This window comes from Mizuhopecten yessoensis, unplaced genomic scaffold, assembly GCF_002113885.1.
Source record: "Mizuhopecten yessoensis strain PY_sf001 unplaced genomic scaffold, ASM211388v2 scaffold9023, whole genome shotgun sequence".
Classification (NCBI taxonomy): domain Eukaryota; kingdom Metazoa; phylum Mollusca; class Bivalvia; order Pectinida; family Pectinidae; genus Mizuhopecten; species Mizuhopecten yessoensis.
The window spans coordinates 933,842-955,485 of NW_018407840.1; the positions used below are offsets into that span (position 1 = coordinate 933,842).

At 35.2% G+C, this 21,644-nt stretch overlaps 1 protein-coding gene across 3 annotated transcripts in view; it reads right to left on the reverse strand.

Moving 5' to 3' along the window:
• Window positions 1–3,311: 3,311 nt before the first annotated feature.
• Window positions 3,312–21,644, reverse strand: part of LOC110457078 (sorting nexin-13-like) — a 37,330-nt gene continuing 18,997 nt past the window's right edge. For all 3 annotated transcript variants that reach the window (XM_021508173.1, XM_021508174.1, XM_021508175.1), the window contains 10 exons: window positions 21,406–21,487; window positions 20,767–20,915; window positions 20,094–20,198; window positions 18,693–18,803; window positions 16,399–16,494; window positions 15,980–16,048; window positions 12,121–12,266; window positions 11,757–11,825; window positions 11,465–11,577; window positions 3,312–10,211 (listed from right to left, as the gene is read on the reverse strand). In XM_021508173.1, the coding sequence (XP_021363848.1) occupies window positions 9,952–10,211; window positions 11,465–11,577; window positions 11,757–11,825; window positions 12,121–12,266; window positions 15,980–16,048; window positions 16,399–16,494; window positions 18,693–18,803; window positions 20,094–20,198; window positions 20,767–20,915; window positions 21,406–21,487 (1,200 nt within the window). In that variant the 3' untranslated portion in view covers window positions 3,312–9,951. The remainder of the gene's footprint in view (window positions 10,212–11,464; window positions 11,578–11,756; window positions 11,826–12,120; window positions 12,267–15,979; window positions 16,049–16,398; window positions 16,495–18,692; window positions 18,804–20,093; window positions 20,199–20,766; window positions 20,916–21,405; window positions 21,488–21,644) is intronic.

The window sequence follows — 21,644 nt, forward strand, 5'->3', positions numbered from 1 at the left end:
ATCATTCATTTGGAAAACCTGGTAGTCCTTAATCCCAGCATGTTAATGGCCAAATATCATCAACCTTAGCCTTTTGCTTATTGAGAAGAGGTCGTTTATAAAGGTTTCAAACATATTTGACCCCTTTGACCTTTAATATATGTCGGGGTCATTCGTTTGAATAAAGTCCTTCATCCTAGCATGCTACTGGCCAAACAGCATCATCCTAGGACTTTTGGTTATTGAAAAGATGTTGTTTAAAGGTTTTAAACATATTTGACCATTGTGACCTTGAATAATTGTCAAGGTCATTCATTTTAACAAATTTGGTAGCGCTTCATCCCAGCATGCTACAGGCCAAATATTATAATCCTCAGCCTCTTGGTTATTGAGAAGTAGTTTTAAAGGTTTTAAACATATTTGACCATGTGACCTTGAAAATGGGTGAAGGTCATTTGTTTGAACAAACTTGGTAGCCCTTCATCCCAGCATGCTAAAGGCCAAATATCATCACCCTAGGCCTCTTTGTTATTCAGAAGAAGTCGTTCAAAGATTTTACCATATTTGACCCCTGTGACCTTGGATATGAGCGAAGGTCATTTGTTTGAACCAACTTGGTAGCCCTCCATCCCAGCATCTAACTGGCAAAATATCATAACCCTAGGCCTTTTAGTTACTAAGAAGACGTTGTTGAAAGGTTTTTAACATGTTTGACCCCTGTGACCTTGAAAATGGGTGAAGGTCATTTGTTTGAACAAACTTGGTAGCCCTTGATTCCGGGATGTTACTGGCCAAATATCATCACCCTAGGCCTCTTGGTTCTTCATAAGAAGTCGTTCAAAGATTTTACCATATTTGACCCCTGTGACCTTGAAAATGGGTGAAGGTCATTTGTTTGAACAAACTTGGTAGCCCTTCATCCCAGCATGCTAAAGGCCAAATATCATCACCCTAGGCCTCTTGGTTCTTCATAAGAAGTCGTTCAAAGATTTTAACGTATTTGACCTCTGTGACCTTGAAAATGGATGGAGGTCATTCATTTGAACAAACTTGGTAGCCCTTGATTCCAGGATGTTACTGGCCAAATATCATCATCCAAGGCTGTTTGGTTAATGAGAAGAAGTTGTTTTAAAGGTGCCTTCAGGCAGGTGAGATAATACAAGAGGCCCAATGGGCCTGCATTGCTCACCTAGTATAAATCTCACACTTGCAACCTTAAAAGTGATATAAAATAAAGCTACAGGCAAAATATCAGTATTTATGATTAAAGTCATTCAAAAGAACCTGTGAAAAGATTTTAAAACATTTCACCCCTGTTACTTTGAAAGTCGAACAAAGTGATTATGTTAAACAAATTGTATAGCCTTTCATCTCAGTATGCAACTTGCAATGTATCAACATCCTGGGACCCATGGTTATTCAGAAGAGGTCGTTTAAAGATTTTAAACAAATTTGACCCCTGTGACCTTGAATATAAGTCAAAGTCATTCACTTAAACAAACATAGTAGTCTTTGATCTGATTAAATATCAACATCCTGAGCCTTTTGGTTATTCAGAACAAGTTGTTTAAATATTTTGAACATATTTGCTCCTTGTGACCTTGAATAAGATTCAAGTTCATACATTTAAATAAACTTTGTAGTCCTTCATCTCATCATTCTAATGGCCAAATATCATCACCATGTGCATTTTGGTTATTCATCAGAAGTTATTTAATGTTTTTCACATATTTGACCCCTGTGACCTCGAATATAGGTGAAGGTCATTCAAAACAAACTTGATAGCCCTTTACCCCAGCATGCTAATGGCCAAATATCATCACCCTGTGCATTTTGGTTATTCAGAAGTTGTTTAATGTTTTTGACATATTTGACCCCTGTGACCTTGACTATAAGTGAAGGTCATTCATTCGAACAAACTTGATAGCCCAGCATGCTACTGGCCAAATATCATCACCCTGTGCATTTTGGTTATTCTGAAGAAGTTGTTTAAAGTTTTTAACATATTTAACCCCTGTAACCTTCAATATGGGTGAAGGTCATTTATGTGAACAAACTCTGTAGCCATTTATCTCAGCATGCTACTGGCCAAATATCATCACCCTGTGCATATTGGTTATTCAGAAGTTGTTTAATGTTTTTGACATATTTGACCCCTGTGACGTTGACTATAAGTGAAGGTCATTCATTCGAACAGACTTGATAGCCCAGCATGCTACTGGCCAAATATCGTCACCCTGTGCATTTTGGTTATTCAGAAGAAGTTGTTTAAAGTTTTTAACATATTTGACCCCTGTAACCTTCAATATGGGTGAAGGTCATTTATTTGAACAAACTCTGTAGCCATTTATCTCAGCATGCTACTGGCCAAATATCATTACCCTGGGCATTTTGGTTATTCAGAAGAAGTTGTTTAAAGTTTTTAACATATTTGACCCCTGTGACCTTGAATATGATTCAAGGTCATTGTTTGAACAAACTTTGTTGCCCTTTATCTCAGCATGTTACTGGCCAAATATGATCACCCTGGGCATTTAGGTTATTCAGAAGAAGTTGTTTAAAGTTTTTAACATATTTGACCCCTGTGACCTTGAATATAGGTGAAGGTCATTCATTTGAACAAACTTTGTAGCCCTTTATCTCAGCATACTACGGGCCAAATATCATCACCCTGGGCATTTTGGTTATTTAGAAGAAGTTGTTTAAAGTTTTTTTTAAGACAATTGACCCCTGTGACCTTGAATATAATTGAAGGTCATTTATTTGAACAAACTGGGTAGCCCTTCACCCAAGCATGCTACTGGCCAAATATCGTCTCCCTGGAAAGTTTAGTTATCGGGAAGAAGATGTTTAAAGTTTTTAACATATCTGACCCCTGTGACCTTGAAAATGGGTCAAGGTCATTAATTTTAACAAACTTTGTAGCCCTTCATCCCAGTTTGCTTCTGGCCAAATATCGACACCCTAGGCCTTTCGGTTATTAAGAAGAAGTCATTAAAGTAAAATATTGACACCGGACGACGGACGGACGGGCGACGGACGGACGACGGACAGACGACGGACGCCGCGCCACGGCATAAGCTCACTTTGCACTTCGTGCCAGGTGAGCTAAAAATGATTTCTATTGTTTTTTTATATCAGCATACATTATTTCTGTCGACATATTCAGTATGCCACAATCAGTGTTTTTGTATATTTTTTTTCTCTCTCAAAAATTTGATGGAATCATCTGTGTACCAGTGTATAGTACTGAGAAAATGTCTGACTCTGCGAAAGGTTCCCTATTTCAGTAATAAACACTTTTGGCGAAAATAAAAACGAATACAACACTATTCTTTGACATTTTTATCTTTTTCTTCCCTGTTTTGACTTCACCGTCAGTGAGACAATGAAATGATGTCAGTTGCTATCACAAAAGACCATAACGGATTACAGAGAAAGATGAAGAATAGAACCTGAACACATTCAAAATATCTTCATTGTCAATGGAGTATGTAGAAAGGTACATAATATAACATTATTACAGCGAGTAGACTACAGTGGACTGACAAGTTTGAGTATTTCTCCAAACACCCATCCAATGTCACCCTTGAAGACTTATGTGAACTCTTCCATTTCAAAGGTTGGAATAGTTCATTATGAATTTTCAGGGTGAATGAGTTAAAAGAAACTGTTTCTATAGAAGTATGTGTCTTCAAAGTATGTCATGGAAAATATGCTGAATGACATACCTTGTACGAATAATGTAAAAGAATGAGCAAAGATCATCTACACAGTAAAATTAAATTAAAGGGAGGGCACCCTACTATACAGCACTCAATTTAACATTTGAGAACATCAGTAATTTCAGCGTTTTTGTATCTGAAGTGTACTTTTTTCTCAAATAACAAACTGTAAAAAAAGTTCCTTTAAAATGAACTTGTCCAAATTCTGTTCCAGTGAATCAGATGTTGTCGTAATTTTGCCTAATGCAAGAGAAGCAAAATGTCTGGATTATTTGGAAAAATTGTATCATCTAAAAGTATTACATACATGTACTAAAAATCAGTAATGAAAAACAGTAGAGCTGTGTAAATATTAATTCTGTGCAAATAGAGGGGTTACATATCATTCAAAAATAAAATGTAACTGTTTCATATTTTTCTTCTATTTTACTCATAATTTGAATGGCATGCTTGATATATTTTGTAATTCTAAATTGTATAGAATCTAAATTGTATAGACATTTCAAATCATTTCTTCATATAAAACTTACGTGTTGATGGGATTTAAACGTTCCATTATTGTTTTTAAAATTCTAAAATATTTAAACCCATTTTAATATCCAGTTATTTAAAAAAAATGTTTCACAATGTTCTTCAACTTCTTGCTATGCACAAGAAAATGCTCACGGCAACATTCTGAGATTTCAGAACCAGTTAAAAACAACAACAAAAAGTTGGAAAGAAAATTTCATAAGAAGCGATCACAACTAATATAACCTAACAATAAAAGTATTTACTTTTCAATATTCTGACTTTTAAAGCAGGTAAATTAACACTGTTCTTGAAAACGTATGTTAAATATTCAATCTTACACACTAAAATAACATTTACTGTATTCTGTCACTTAAACAATCATTCAGCACTTTAAAATGAACAATAAATTCACAAGAATGTATCACTCCAGGCTCAAATTTAAATTCCTGAAAAAGTAAATTAGAAAAAACATAGAAAGGTAAACTAATTTCTTACATGACCAAAGTATGTCTATGTATCGCCTATGTATCAGAAATATAGACAGATATGACAAAAGATTTTTTTAACGAACATACTTTATACAGACATATTCAAGTAAAAGCTGACTGAAATAAATTAAAAATGCATATATTTACATAAAATGATGGTCTAAGTACCTTTACAGGGGCAGACAGAGAAGTCATATACAGCGTACCCAGAAAGTTCCGTCTCGTTCAGCCAAATTTTTGCCCTCCACTAGTAGAATCAGTTTTCGTGCAATGTTAAATTTGCCTCTCGCATGTTATAATTATATATAGTATGCTGTGTATATAGTATGCTGTGTATTTCTTTTCATTGTCGTGAAAAATTTGCCCGTATTACTGAGGGCGAATAAGGCGAAAATTAAACTGACAGAAATTTCCTGGTATACAGTAGCAGTTATATCTGTCTTAAAAAAGATATTTCATTGCTATCACCTTTTTCAAATTCTATCTACTATCCAGTTTTATGTTTGGTAAATAAACTTCACTGGTACACAAAGATGATAAATAATTTCAGTATCTTGTAGTGTAAAATACCTAGAAATATTAATAGATCATCATTTCATCACAATTTGTCAGACATATCTAGAGATCTTACAAGTGTACACAGATAAATTTGGATTATGTTGCTCTATGTAAATTTAGGCTAGAAGGGGGTGGGGTAGTTCAAGGTGAAAGGGGGTGGGGTAATTTGAATTATGTTGCCCAATGTAAGTTTAAGGTAAGGGGGTGGGGTAATTTGAATTCTGATGCCCTATGTAAGTTTAAGGTGAAAGGGGATGGGGAGCTTAAATCATTGTAAGAATATTAACAGAGGACAGAATCTATTATCTATTGGTCCCAGTGACAGTCAGATATGATGGAACGATTCAATTTATATAAAGAATCAATCAAGAATCATAGAATTTGATGAGACACACAAACATTTCACTGATACTAAAGATGGTTGAAAAACTAGACAGAAAATTTTAGACTCTAAAATGGCTATTTCATACAAAATATTCATGTTTGATTAAAAGAAAGATATTTCTATGGAATGTGAATATTTATTATCAAATCACCATTTAAGAAATAAAATTTCTTGTCTTGCAAGGGAACATTTATTCCGATGAAATGATAGACAAAAAAGCAAAAAAGCAAGATTCAAATACAGTGCATATATATCCTTGTGAAGAATATTGAATACAATGAGAAACAAAAGTGACAAACAGTGTCACATGATCAGTACATTTTAGCACATGATTATTCCATGATGAAAAATTCAAACACTAAATAGAACTTGGCTACAGGCAAAAGTCTGTATAGCTTGAAGTACTGATGCTAATTTTATAATCACATTGTATTGTACTGTATTGCTTTTGACATTATAAGAAGTATTTGAAAATATATTGTGATGGCAACTCAAAAATGGTGACATTTTTACACTTTGATGTTAGAGAGGAAAAATTAAACTCATAAGAACTTTTCTTATTAATCTGAGTTTGAGTAATTAGTTGGGTTCTAAAGCAATACCATTGTTATAATAAGTTATTAGCAAATGTGCTAACAATATAACGATTTCTATTTCTATCATCTACCGACTGTAATTTACTAAATCAAATGATCTAACATAGGTTTACCAGAAACTAGTTGGATAGTCTGTGCACAACATTTTGCTGCAAAACCTTCTAGAATACCAATGTTTTTGAATAATAGATAACTATAGTAAACAACTTTAAAATTCTAATGACTATTAGTTTAGATTCCACTATTTTAGGTAAATATACCGTATTTGATAATTTATAAATCAACAACAAAAATAATTATGTAATGCTAATACAAATCTGGTATTGAGCAAAAGAGAAAAGATATTCTAGTCTTGGACAGAACATTATACACGAAGTAAGATATAATCATATCTAATAATTATACATGTATCCTGGGAACCCATGAGACAGGAGTCCTATATACTTATAAGTTTTCCTAGTTCAACACATATGTTCACACTATTAAACACTGACTATTAAGGTTCCTGATCACAGCATCAGAATACTGAAGAGGGCGGGGCGGACACCAGATTTTTCAATTGTAAGAGACAGCAAGTGAAACTTAAAAAGAAATTTAAATAAAAGGCTTGCAACAAGGTGGCGAGTATATTTCTACACATGTGTATTTTTATCCCTGACTTTTCAGTAAGGGCTTTCAATTATTTCTCATATGGGGGAGGTGGAAGGCAGCTGTATCAATATATAGTATGGGTGGTGGGGTTAAAACCAGGTCTGCCTATTATTCCTTATATAAATCATTTTTATAAGATTTATATTGGTGGGTTGTGTCTGTAAAGAAGTACCTCCAACTCCTCCCATACAGTTCATTCTGGAACAGCCCTTACCATATACAGACTTTAAGTTTCATCACTGGTCCAGATTGAAACTTTCTCTTTCAAATAGAATGAAAAGGATCACAAGGATTAGACAAATAATCAACTAAATTGGTGAGACATTGACAATGGATTATTGTCACCAATCAATGAAAAGCATTGGAAATTCTTTTGTACTCTACATGTGGTTTGTATATATATGTTTCTGAATCAAACTTAAAATTAGAACTTCCAAAAATAAAATGATTTCCATAAAAATACAACTAAACTCCTAAAATTCAAGCATTTTTTCCTTTATAGATTTATTACACAAAAAATAGATTAATTCCCATAAAAAAATACCATTTCCACTGTAAATGTTAAGTTATTATGTAAATAATAAAGCAATTACTTTAAAAATGGCCTTAAAGTGGTTAATGCTGGAGTCCGTTTCTGAAGTCTCATGACAATGGGACTACAGATATTTTGTTTTAGAAATGAAATTTAAGTACCTGTATTACTCTAGCTGTTTTTACATATTTATATCTGATGCTGAATTGATAAATTAAGAAATAAACACCTTGCTGAACAAAATGGAATGTGACGTTAAAATCAATATTTCTATTCACCCTTCTGAGAATACTTACAAAAATGCAAAGAAAAGTTAAAGATTTCATTGTATTCAGTAAAGCGTTTTTATATCGAATTATACAGCAGATATATAAGACTATTGCACAACTCAGTAAATAAACTCAGTAATGGTAAAGAAAGCAATGACATAGACAATCACAGATATCTCTGATCTACAGAGTAAAACCCTACAATAACACATAATAACCAACATATACGACATTTAACTTCAAGTAAAACATTATGCAAAATAATTCCCACATTCAAATCCCACTCAGCAACATTCAGATAGAGTTTAAGAGATATAATGAACAGTCAAGCAGAGCTCTCAGGTGACCATGCGTGGCGGTGAATGCTATCGTTAGCCGACATTACAAGTCAGTATTACACAGGTGATATTTCAAAATCAAATTAACAAAACTTGTGATCAACACAGTATTGCATGATTTTAAATCAACATGTTGTACACGGATCATTCGATAGTTCCATTAATTCCCGTTAGAAGTTCATTCTCTAGTGCCTATCCTATTACTCTGTTATAATTCAGATGAAAAATTATTAGTGAACTTTTATGATTTTGATGTACATTTTCAGGTAAAATAAAGGGTGGTCATGTGGCGCAGTGGATAGCGCATTCGCCTTTCACCAAGAAAGCTTAGGTTTGATTCCCTGGTCGGGCGTGAATGGTATGGGAACACCTGCCCGACCATGTGCATTTTCTCCAGGTACTCTGATTTCCCCCCACATTAAGACCCTCTGTGCACTTCCATCCGGGCCGACAAGAGTGAATGTAAGTTGATAAACTTGTTTCATAATTGTTGTAAAATTAAATAAAGTTTATTAAATTATTCAGGTGAAACTACTACTACTACTACTACTACTACTAGACAGTCTATAAACACAGAGATAAACTGCTGTGAGATGAAGACTGGAAAGACATTGGAATATATAGTGAACTGTATTTATGTATTTTATGACATTTGTTAAATTTCAAGTGGACAGCCCACTTCTAATGGATTTAAAGTGAAACAAAAAATGTTTTTTCTTGAAAATGTATTTTCTTTTGTGCTTTAAATGTTTACTAACTGTCATCTTGTAATACCACCTTGAACAAAATCACTGAAAGAGTATTGAATGAGTTCTGACTTTAACAGGCAATTTTATACTGAAATTTTAAAACAGACGACAGGTAACTGGATACAAAACCAATGCATGGCTTGCCAATTACAACAGCAAAGATAAAACTGCAAGTATAGTACTATATTATAATCCATGTTAATTAAAATTTTATTTCTAAAATTTGCATTTTTTCCCCTAGAATAACACATTTGAATATAACCGAGATTTAAACTTCACCAATAAACCCATTGCTTTTTCAACAAGCTAACCTATATCAAAAGATATGTTAATGCTGAAATCATGAAAAGCCAGTAAACATAACTGGAAATGTTTTATCTAATAGGTTGACATAAACATATACCATATACACATAGCTTTTTTCTTAATTGGGCATTTCATCATATCACTTAAAACAATATGATCAAAATATAAGAAAGCACTGTCCATTCAAGTAAAAGGTCAATACAAATCTTTTAAAACTTTTTTTTATAAATTTACATTCTGTAACATGTACAGATACAATGATAGTATACTGCATACTTGAACATTTTTGCTGCTGTTTAATTTTCGCCATATTCTCCCTTTTTACCCTCTGGAATGAGAGTGAATCGATCATTACAGTGAACATTGGTAAACAACACAATATACATCATATTAAATATGAAGGGCGAAATTAAAACTAGTCTAATTAGGATTTTACCGAAGAAGGACGAAAGTTTGAATGGGCTAAAATATCCCACTATACAGTATGTTAAATTTTAAGATCAGTGTGTTATATTTCTGTACCTTCTACACGGTGGCAAACATTTTATGACAATTAATGAGACTGCTTTCAATTGAACTGTATAAATTATAAATTCATTCAACTAAAAATCAACAATTAGATCACTACCTCCATCCAAATGTTCTCACCTTCGCTGAAAGTTTGATCCCAGCGAACATGGACATTTGGAGGTGACAATATCACATTAACTATAAACTATATAACAGTACATTTAAAACCGCACATTAACACAAAATCACATTTCATTATCGATGATATATATATTATTCAATACTTGGGATAAAAAATGTTGGAATGTATCACAGCCTATTTCTGGTATGCAGGTGACTCCCTGCGGACAAATCACCGTCGCACTGGACGTTTTCGTAACACAGGATCAGTCTCTGACTTGTCGGCAAAATTTTTGGTGAACTTCCTGTTAGACCGGGAATGTAGCTTTTCGAAAAGTTCTACAAACTTGTTTTCTGGGAAAAGGGTCTGTACCACTCCCTCCAAACAGACATACACGAGTCTCTTGTTGAGACCCTTGTACTGAAACATGTCAAATATCCGTGTCACTCCCAGTTTGATTGTTTCTGTACCCATCAGCGTCCGCATCTCATCTATAATACAAAAGAATGTGAAAAGTTTCATGTAGCACAACCAGAAAGTGTCTATATGTGATGTTTCGATGACTAGTACGGTATGTACTTTGTCATCTTCATCCGGCAAATCAGATATAGATTAGATATAATATGAAAGGTATTAACATGGCAAGGTTAGGGAGACCTATGACGTCAATAGATCTTGATATATAAGCAGGTGAACAAATTTATTTGAATTGTGAAAACCCACAAAATATCAGGCTATTTCACAAGAAAAATTGTTGTTCCATATGTTGGAAATAGTGCCAGACACATGATGAAAATATGGCACAATGAGTGAGCAATGTCGTGAAAATTGATATCATCCTCCAGTGTAACATTGAGGTTGTGACAACACGGTTGAGGAAAAGAAGTTGTTTTTTCTCATACCGTAAAGTACTTATGCATTAAGATTTACAGTATACCAGGAAATGTTCACCCTATGCCAATGAAACCCACTTTCGCCCAATACAAATTTCGCCCTTCACATTTGATAAATGTGTTGATGATATCGCTTACTACTGTTTGCTGTAATGATTGATTCACCCTTGCTCTTTATTGAGAGCGATAAAGATGAAAAAGGGTGAAAAACTAGAATTTTGAATTTGTGAACAAAAACATATGTCTCCCCTTATTAGTCAATAGAAAAACTCTGGTATAAAAAATTAAGAAAGGGCCATATCGATTTATATATTGGGGCAAGAGACCCGAATTTAGAATTCGACACTCCTACTTCCCAAGATACATTAAAACTTTAGCAAGTTTGGTCAATGCAGGTGAAACTAGAACAATGGCAGGTCAGTAAGGGCCCCGTCTTGTGGCAATATATCCCCCATAATCATCAAGAAGCAATCTGCCCATATAGCTGAGCTTGACGTTTGACATTTGGACTTCAAAATAATTTGCAAGGAAGCAAAATATACATTTTACATGTACTATGATGTTTGTCTTGTTTCCTTCCACCTCCATATTTGCTGGGCTAACAGAAATGTAAATAACGGTGCAATACTCATTTGTTAGCTTTGATTTGTTTGCTAACATAGCATTTTAGTTTCGGTCAGGCATGTCTTGACCCCTCAATATATGCATGTGCTGAGTCTCCCTGAGGTCAACCTTAGTTAAGAACTTAGATCTGGGCCTGATGTTTTCTTTTCAGGTTCAGCCGGTTGAAAAAGTTGTACCGTATACGTGAAAGGGTCCCTAGTAATTCCTGTCAAGTCAACAGTATTTACCTGGAGCACTACCAAGCATCTTAGCTTTACACGCTACCCGAGTCCTCATCTTGGTGTGGAGGGAACGTGGGGGACGCGGCTCTGTAAGAACACCTCCGGGCCAGAAGGAATCCCTTGTAAAAACAAACATTCATAATTCAATAATCCCTGAAAGATATGTGCTACTTGTGATTTGTTTAGAATTCTATCCCTTAATAAAATGAGCATCACCAAAATATCAATTCTGAATTATCTGAATATGCAGGAACTAAAACAATTCCGTAATCAAAAGACCGATATATGACCAGCTTACCTGAAAGTTTTCACATATTCTGCCATCTGTTCAGCAGATGTCATCAAATCAACATGCTCCACAATTTTTCTGCAAGGCAATGCGTGATCAACAGTCAAAAAGTCTCAGTGTAGGGAGAAGTTAGACAAGTACTCAAAATTTGTCCGACATGAAAATGACCAATTACACCGTCGGCTTCGGATATCCCTATAGTATATTACATTATCAAACTGTAAGTTTTGTCCAATGTTTAGTAGAGGTTAACAGTGATGATGATTGTTATATCTTTTTTTAAAATCAGCACCTGATCTTAAACATGTGTATCGCCTCTGAATTCAAAAGAACATTCTCTAGCTGACTTTCTTACCTTGCTGAGAAGACTTACTTGTTTATCCTGTCTCCGAATGCAGCTTTGATGAGTTGTCGAAGGATGGCCACAATACGGCGGCGGAGCCACTGGTTCTTTTGCCGCAGGTCAATGACCTCGTCCATTAGGAGGAGCATGATCCTAAGGGGAATGTTCTCATCTCCCTGGTCAACATAGACAAGACTAAGGTTAAGTTAGAATCCCAGCAAAAAACAGCAAAGTAGCTGACTTAGTTTAAGTTAATTTTCCAGCTAGTTTATACAAAGTAGACTCAAGGTACAGTCGCGTATCCCGGTTGAAACGGTACGTGTGGCGCAGAAATTTTCCACGATAAACGAACGCACTTGGACCGTTCTATAAGCAGAGCTAAAAATGCACTGTTTCAGAGAATAAAAAACAGTGTTTCAAGAATATTCTTACCTTCTTTCATCCGTCCACTGAATTACATAATGTATCTTAAAAACTACATGTGACTTGACATTGTTTTAGAAAGAAATAACGCAAACTGGCAATAGTCAGCATTTTAGTTTCGGTCAGGTGCTTCTGGACCCCTCAATCTACACGTGCCAAATTTTCCTGAGGTTGGCCTCGGTCCAGATCTGTACCTGTCGTTTTCTTTACAGGTTCAACCGGTTCAACCGTTTCAACCGTTTCAACCGGATACGCGAATGTACCCTAAGTTTAAGTATTAAGCATTTTAGCTAGATTATACAAACAAGATTTATTTTAAGTTAGAATCCCAGCTAGTTCATAGTTAAAGTTAGCAGCCCAGCTGATTAAACACAAAGTAGACTTAGTTTACTGAAGTCTTCTCACAACACCAAGTAGACTAAGTTTACTGAAGTCTTCTCACAACACGAAGTAGATTAAGTTTACTGAAGTCTTCTCACAACACGAAGTAGACTTAGTTTACTGAAGTCTTCTCACAACACCAAGTAGACTTAGTTTACTGAAGTCTTCTCACAACACCAAGTAGACTTAGTTTACTGAAGTCTTCTCACAACACCAAGTAGACTTAGTTTACTGAAGTCTTCTCACAACACCAAGTAGACTTAGTTTACTGAAGTCTTCTCACAACACCAAGTAGACTTAGTTTACTGAAGTCTTCTCACAACACCAAGTAGACTTAGTTTACTGAAGTCTTCTCACAACACCAAGTAGACTTAGTTTACTGAAGTCTTCTCACAACACCAAGTAGACTTAGTTTACTGAAGTCTTCTCACAACACCAAGTAGACTTAGTTTACTGAAGTCTTCTCACAACACCAAGTAGACTTAGTTTACTGAAGTCTTCTCACAACACCAAGTAGACTTAGTTTACTGAAGTCTTCTCACAACACCAAGTAGACTTAGTTTACTGAAGTCTTCTCACAACACCAAGTAGACTTAGTTTACTGAAGTCTTCTCACAACACCAAGTAGACTTAGTTTACTGAAGTCTTCTCACAACACCAAGTAGACTTAGTTTACTGAAGTCTTCTCACAACACCAAGTAGACTTAGTTTACTGAAGTCTTCTCACAACACCAAGTAGACTTAGTTTACTGAAGTCTTCTCACAACACCAAGTAGACTTAGTTTACTGAAGTCTTCTCACAACACCAAGTAGACTTAGTTTACTGAAGTCTTCTCACAACACCAAGTAGACTTAGTTTACTGAAGTCTTCTCACAACACCAAGTAGACTTAGTTTACTGAAGTCTTCTCACAACACCAAGTAGACTTAGTTTACTGAAGTCTTCTCACAACACCAAGTAGACTTAGTTTACTGAAGTCTTCTCACAACACCAAGTAGACTTAGTTTACTGAAGTCTTCTCACAACACCAAGTAGACTTAGTTTACTGAAGTCTTCTCACAACACCAAGTAGACTTAGTTTACTGAAGTCTTCTCACAACACCAAGTAGACTTAGTTTACTGAAGTCTTCTCACAACACCAAGTAGACTTAGTTTACTGAAGTCTTCTCACAACACCAAGTAGACTTAGTTTACTGAAGTCTTCTCACAACACCAAGTAGACTTAGTTTACTGAAGTCTTCTCACAACACCAAGTAGACTTAGTTTACTGAAGTCTTCTCACAACACCAAGTAGACTTAGTTTACTGAAGTCTTCTCACAACACCAAGTAGACTTAGTTTACTGAAGTCTTCTCACAACACCAAGTAGACTTAGTTTACTGAAGTCTTCTCACAACACCAAGTAGACTTAGTTTACTGAAGTCTTCTCACAACACCAAGTAGACTTAGTTTACTGAAGTCTTCTCACAACACCAAGTAGACTTAGTTTACTGAAGTCTTCTCACAACACCAAGTAGACTTAGTTTACTGAAGTCTTCTCACAACACCAAGTAGACTTAGTTTACTGAAGTCTTCTCACAACACCAAGTAGACTTAGTTTACTGAAGTCTTCTCACAACACCAAGTAGACTTAGTTTACTGAAGTCTTCTCACAACACCAAGTAGACTTAGTTTACTGAAGTCTTCTCACAACACCAAGTAGACTTAGTTTACTGAAGTCTTCTCACAACACCAAGTAGACTTAGTTTACTGAAGTCTTCTCACAACACCAAGTAGACTTAGTTTACTGAAGTCTTCTCACAACACCAAGTAGACTTAGTTTACTGAAGTCTTCTCACAACACCAAGTAGACTTAGTTTACTGAAGTCTTCTCACAACACCAAGTAGACTTAGTTTACTGAAGTCTTCTCACAACACCAAGTAGACTTAGTTTACTGAAGTCTTCTCACAACACCAAGTAGACTTAGTTTACTGAAGTCTTCTCACAACACCAAGTAGACTTAGTTTACTGAAGTCTTCTCACAACACCAAGTAGACTTAGTTTACTGAAGTCTTCTCACAACACCAAGTAGACTTAGTTTACTGAAGTCTTCTCACAACACCAAGTAGACTTAGTTTACTGAAGTCTTCTCACAACACCAAGTAGACTTAGTTTACTGAAGTCTTCTCACAACACCAAGTAGACTTAGTTTACTGAAGTCTTCTCACAACACCAAGTAGACTTAGTTTACTGAAGTCTTCTCACAACACCAAGTAGACTTAGTTTACTGAAGTCTTCTCACAACACCAAGTAGACTTAGTTTACTGAAGTCTTCTCACAACACCAAGTAGACTTAGTTTACTGAAGTCTTCTCACAACACCAAGTAGACTTAGTTTACTGAAGTCTTCTCACAACACCAAGTAGACTTAGTTTACTGAAGTCTTCTCACAACACCAAGTAGACTTAGTTTACTGAAGTCTTCTCACAACACCAAGTAGACTTAGTTTACTGAAGTCTTCTCACAACACCAAGTAGATTAAGTTTACTGAAGTCTTCTCACAACATCAAGTAGACTTAGTTTACTGAAGTCTTCTCACAACACGAAGTATACTTAGTTTACTGAAGTCTTCGCACAACACAAAAGTACACTCGTTTATGAAAGTTTTCTTGTTAGCACAGAGAATGCATGGTTTTAGTTAACACAAGTAGACTTAATCAGTTAAGTTAGTGCCCTAGCTTATCAAAACAAAGTCGGGTTTGTTTCAGTTTGTATCCCAGCTAGTTAACACAAATTACTTACTAGATTTAGTTTACGATAGTGTGTCCTGTCAACACAAGTACATTTGGATTGATTTGGTCTCTTTGTCAAGTATTTTGATTATGTTAGTCCCTTTGTCAAGTATTTTGATTAAGTTATTATTTTTTTTGTCAACATAAAGAAGGCTTAGTTTAAATTATCGTTTTAGTTCCATATGTCGGTATTTTCTGATGCAGTTTTTGTATCATGTAACTCTGTTGCACACACTCTAGATCCAGCACTACTGTTTATATTAAGGAAGTAAACACATTGAAAACAAGCATATAGCTGATCAAAGAGTCACTCACTTCCAGGTCAATGTTAGCCCCGACCTTGCTGTCTTGTCCTCTCCTGTTGTCGCCAGGTACTGATCCTTCCTGTTACATCAACAATATGTTCATTGTAAAAACTTATGCCCAATTATAAAATCACAATTTATATCTGGAATTTAATCTGATTCAAATATTTTATTTTTACAAAAATATTCAGAATGCAATAAATGTTTTTCTTCTTCTCATTCAATCTTAAGAAAACAAGGTTTTTAGATATTGAGCAAGTTCAAACTAAACAGTATGTTCCTCAGAAATGATGTTTAATTATATATGCTTAACACAGACTGGGTTACCCCTAAATCTCTTTCAATATCAACAAGACAGTTTCTTTATGCATTAATGAAATAGTCTAAGCACTTTACATAATCTAGGAAGAGATCATTTTCCTTTCATACCCCTTTCATGAATTTTCCGAGTCCATCAACAATTGAAGCATCTGTGGACACTACTCTTTTCACCGACGTCCGCAAGGGGTTCACAATGGTGTCCATCTGTAGAACAAAATATCAAAAGGACATTGGTGCTAATTCCAACTGGATAAAAGCTATAATTGAGTGTAGCCCATGTGATCAAATGCAGGATTGTGCATCTGATATTATCAACAGTGAGAGTGTGATATCTTAACCCTTTCACCCCTATGTAACTTTAGTAGACTCTACCATGCATTGATCTTGATGAGCTCATTTTGGTTTACAGTGGTGAAGGGTTAAAAATCCCAATTGAAAATTGAAAATATTTGCAAGACATGAAAGCCAAACAGCCATGTTAAATCAGTATTGTTTCATCATTAGACAATTTCTTACAAATAGAACATTGTTTGATTGAAATGATGAGCAACAACACCACTGAATCCGGTACAAATTGTAATGTAAATGTTATAGAAACATAGTTTGTTTGGGGTTTAACGTCCTCGCAACAGCCAGGGTCATATGAGGACCACAGAAACAGTGACTTTGACTTGGCACCTTGAAACTCGACCTCATTTGAGCTATTCTCATGAAAAAAAAGGCCCAATGGGCCTGCATCACTCACCTGGTATTAATTTCACACTTGTAATCTTAAAAGTGGACTAAAATACATCTACAGGCAGAATATCAGTGTGACCTTGAATGTCAAACAATGACATTAGGTTGAAAGTGGGTCAAGATCATTCATTTGAACATATTTAGTAGCCCTGATTGCTACAGGCCAAATATCAGTACCCTGGGCCTTTTGGTTATTGAGAAGAAGTTGTTTGAAGATTTTAAGACATTTGACCCCTGTCACCTTGAAAAGCGGTCAAGGTCATTCATTTGAACAAACTGGGTAGCCCTTCATCCCAGCATGCTACTGGCCAAATATCATCACCCTGGGCATTTTGGTTATTCAGAAGAAGTTGTTAAAAGGTTTTAAACATATTTGACCCCTGTGACCTTGAAAATTAATGAAGGTCATTTATTTGAACAAACTTGGTAGCCCTTCATTCCAGCATGCTACTGGCCAAATATCATCACCTTAGGCCTATCGGTTATTCAGAAGAAGTTGCTTAAATGTTTTGAACATATTTGACCCCTGTGACCTAGAATATAAGTCAAGGTCATGTATTTGAACAAACTTGATAGCCCTTCATCCCAGCATGTTACTGACCAAATATCATCACCCTAGGCCTATCGGTTATTCAGAAGAAGTTGTTGAAAGGTTTTATACATATTTGACCCCTGTGACCTTGAATATAAACCAAGGTCACATATTTGAACAAACTAGGTAGCCCTTTATCCCAGCATGTTACTGGCCAAATTTACGCACCCTAGGCCCAGTGGTTATTCAGAAGAAGTTGTTTCAATGTTTTAAACATATTTGACCCCTGTGACCTAGAATTAGAATATAAGTCAAGGTCATGTATTTGAACAAACCTGGTAGCCCTTTATCCCAGCATGTAACAGGCCAAATATCATCACCCTAGGCCTCTTGGTTATTCAGAAGAAGTTGTTGAAAGGTTTTAAACATAAATCAAGGTCATTTATTTGAACAAAATTGGCAGCCCTACATCCCAGCATGTTACTGGCCAAATATCATCACCCTATGCCTCTTGGTTATTCAGAAGAAGTTGTTTAAAGAATTTAACATATTTGACCCCTGTGACCTTGAAAATGGATAAGGACATTTATTTGAATAAACTTGGTAGCCCTTCATCCCAGCATGCTTCTGGCCAAATACCATCACCCTAGGCCTTTTGGTTACTGAGAAGAAGTTGTTTAAAGTAAAATGTTGACGACGGACGCAGCACCATGCCATAAGCTCACTTGGTTAAATTCCTTCAAAATATTCAGTCACTCGAGAGTTGACACTAATTATAAATTGGTTAGCATTTTTCTATTAAGCAGAAACATTCACCTTGTCCTAAGTACCATGAACAATTTATTCATTTCAGGTTTTCTCATATTTGACGTTAACATATAAGTTCTGTCAAAAGCAGATAAGAGACACGGCTAGGACAATGACACTGAATGGAGATTGAACGTGAAGTACATGGTTAACTCCATATGCCAGGACACCCCCCGACCCCTCTTCCGATAAAATTTGTGGAAGCATAAAAAGGGTAACAATATAAAGCATGTGACTATTTTAAAACATTTCAGGGCTCAACATTCTATCTACTGACGGTGGTGACATTCAGACATTTCTACAGCGTCTCTGTTGATGTCTTTACCTTCCTAGCCAGCTCACTCTTGTGTTTTTCCCACAATCCTGGAGCCAGGAATTTGAGTACAAGCTCCTTTAGGCCATGATACTGTTCCCAAAGTTCCTTGTTCAACAATGTCTGGAAAACAATCAAAGGTCACACATCAACTTAAACACTACTCTGAAATGATTGTACAAGTTAATATTACCATTCTTCTAGTAATCTCCTTATAACATTAACTGCACTGTCTGTCAAGTACTGGTTTATTAAAACATTGCAATTTAACATTTGTTACGATATTCAATGACAATGCATTCTATTTTAATTAGACATAGGTCATATGTGACACCGTTAGATATCCCCATTTCCATATCCTACCCCATATCAACTCTCAGGCTCTGACCCCTTAAACTGCTATGGGGTTCTCTAGTTGATATTGGGTAGGATATGGAAATGGCCTAAGGGCATCATGATATGTCTGGTGTGTATCACAATACAGTATATTGCAATACAGAAGGAATGTACAAATGTATTTTGGTACATGTTACAAATAATTTTTACAGCAAAAGGTATCATTTTCTGAAAACAGTGTTGAATTTCAGATGAATGTGTCGTCAAAACACTGCCAAACCGAATCATAGACCATATTGATCATACAGATTGAAGATTTTCATTGCATTGATGATCAATTTTTAATTTTCAAGTTATTGCCACCATCAATAATCACAAGCTATACAGCATTTGAAATAGTGCCCTATCTAGCTAACATAAGCCACTCTAAAGCGCTTTATAGTACATAGATATATATACATTAATCAATACAACTGATATTTTATATGGATATCGGCACATCTGTTAGAATGTGTTGCAATTTGCAAAGATTTAAGTTAAACACCAAATCCTAGTTAAGTCTCTTCATTTCCATATTTCTCCAGATATTGTACTTCTCCAGATTTCGATTGAAATTTACAAAATGAAATCTTATGTTAAACATATAATATGACCGATACCTTCAGTTTTGCATGGCTTAAGCAAATATGTCCCCTACAGTTCCTTTTTATGGGACCAGATTTTTATTATTAACAAAAAGTATTCAAAAATACAAAAGAACAGGTCCAGCTTGATTCAGCCCATGTTTTCCCTATTTCACAAGTGGCTTAATCAAACTAAGAAGACTAAGGCCAAATAAAAAAAACACTTTTCGCTAACCCTACCTACCCTAGATTTTTGTGCCTACCCTGATTTTTTTATTAGCATTTAGTAATATGAACTGTTAAAGTCAGAACTTCTACTGTATATAAGCATAGCAAAAATATTTTCCAAAATAAACAGATATTGCCAACCTTATCCTACCGTATTTTTTCTGAGGGTGATTGCGAAAAAATAACTTTTTTTGGCCTGATCATAAAATATCCTGTACATACAAACCTGGAGGTAGTTGTCTAAGGCTTTCCGTCGCTTTTCAAGAAATTCCTTGTTCATTTGTTTTAAGACAGTTTTTCCTGGTAGGTGAGGACCCTGCAACTCCGGAAACTGTGAACAGAATTAATATGTACAGACGTAACAAAAATACTGGAGTAAACAGAGAAATTTGGTTACTGTGAAATATTTCCCAGTGTACGAAATCATAACATTTTACAATTTTTTTCATAGAAGTTGCTTAATACTGTATGCTTGCTTTGCTGAACCAACATTTTGATGCAATGAAAATTGATGTCATGCGTTTAACACTAACTGCTTCAAGCACCAAAACGTTGAGGTTAGCTTGTCAGTGTACTTGTAGTTCTATTTTCATGCAACACATCCTGAAGTCATGAACAACTTTGTAAAATCTATATATTGGTACTTAATTGTTTGATTTCAGTGTTTGTTTTTTCTTTTATTTGGGATGGAGACTTTTTGTCTCATTTTGGGAAGAAAATACATGAAATGGGAAGGAAATTTTCAGGGGTAAACTGCAAATATTAGGAATTGGGCATAAATATTAAATCCCTCCCCAAGTTTTGGGGTCCATTATTGGCCCCAAAAAGGCCCCAGAAAAAATCCACTGGTTTTGGAACCATAATGCTGTGGTCATGGAATTATAACCTTGTATACTTACTTTTTCCTGAACCAACATATTAAGGTCATGAAAATCGCTGTATCGCCTGTAAACTTCCTGTATATCTTCATCGTCCTGCTCTTTCCTTGTGACTCGGATGGCGAACACAGCATATGACTTTCCTGACTTGTCCGACTCCTTCACTATACCTAGGTACATTGTAGGTATACAACAGTTTCTAAGCAGGTTTCTAGATTGATTTACATTAAACCACAATCTCTGCATGATTCTGAGTGACCAAATTACCATAAATTGGGATATTTTCACGTAGGTTGGTTTTTGAAAAATTCTCAAAAATGGTGTAGTTTTATTTTCACTGGTCTATCTTTTTTCGGAAAAATAAAATTGACCTGTTGACACATGATATGAAATTTGTAAAATGTATAGGTCATCAAAACTGCCTTCTCAAAGTTTCTCAAATACCGGTACATCTAATATTTCCATCATTTTGACTATTGAGATACATGCAAACATCTATATGTGTTTTAATTTGAATAATAAAGATTATATTTAAAAGATATATCAGCACTATTTCACATTGAAGTCCAAATATAATTTTTTTGTAAAAAAAGTTTGAGTTTTTAATATGTACTTCATCGGGCTTTAATTACCATCCTAGGAGCTATATATTTGTGTTACCTGTCTGTGAGATGTAGGCAGACATCAGTGTATCCCCGACACCGATGCCATCCTCTTGATTATCACAGCTGTAATCATCTGTCTGTAAACAGGAACTAAACATGTTAGCACGTTCCGTATTCTTCTTGAAAATTATGTTTTAATATTATACTGTATAACATAAAATGTTTGTTGTGTATAATTATTCGTGGCTTTCGAATATGATAAATTTACTTGATATGCGCGACTACTATTTGTAT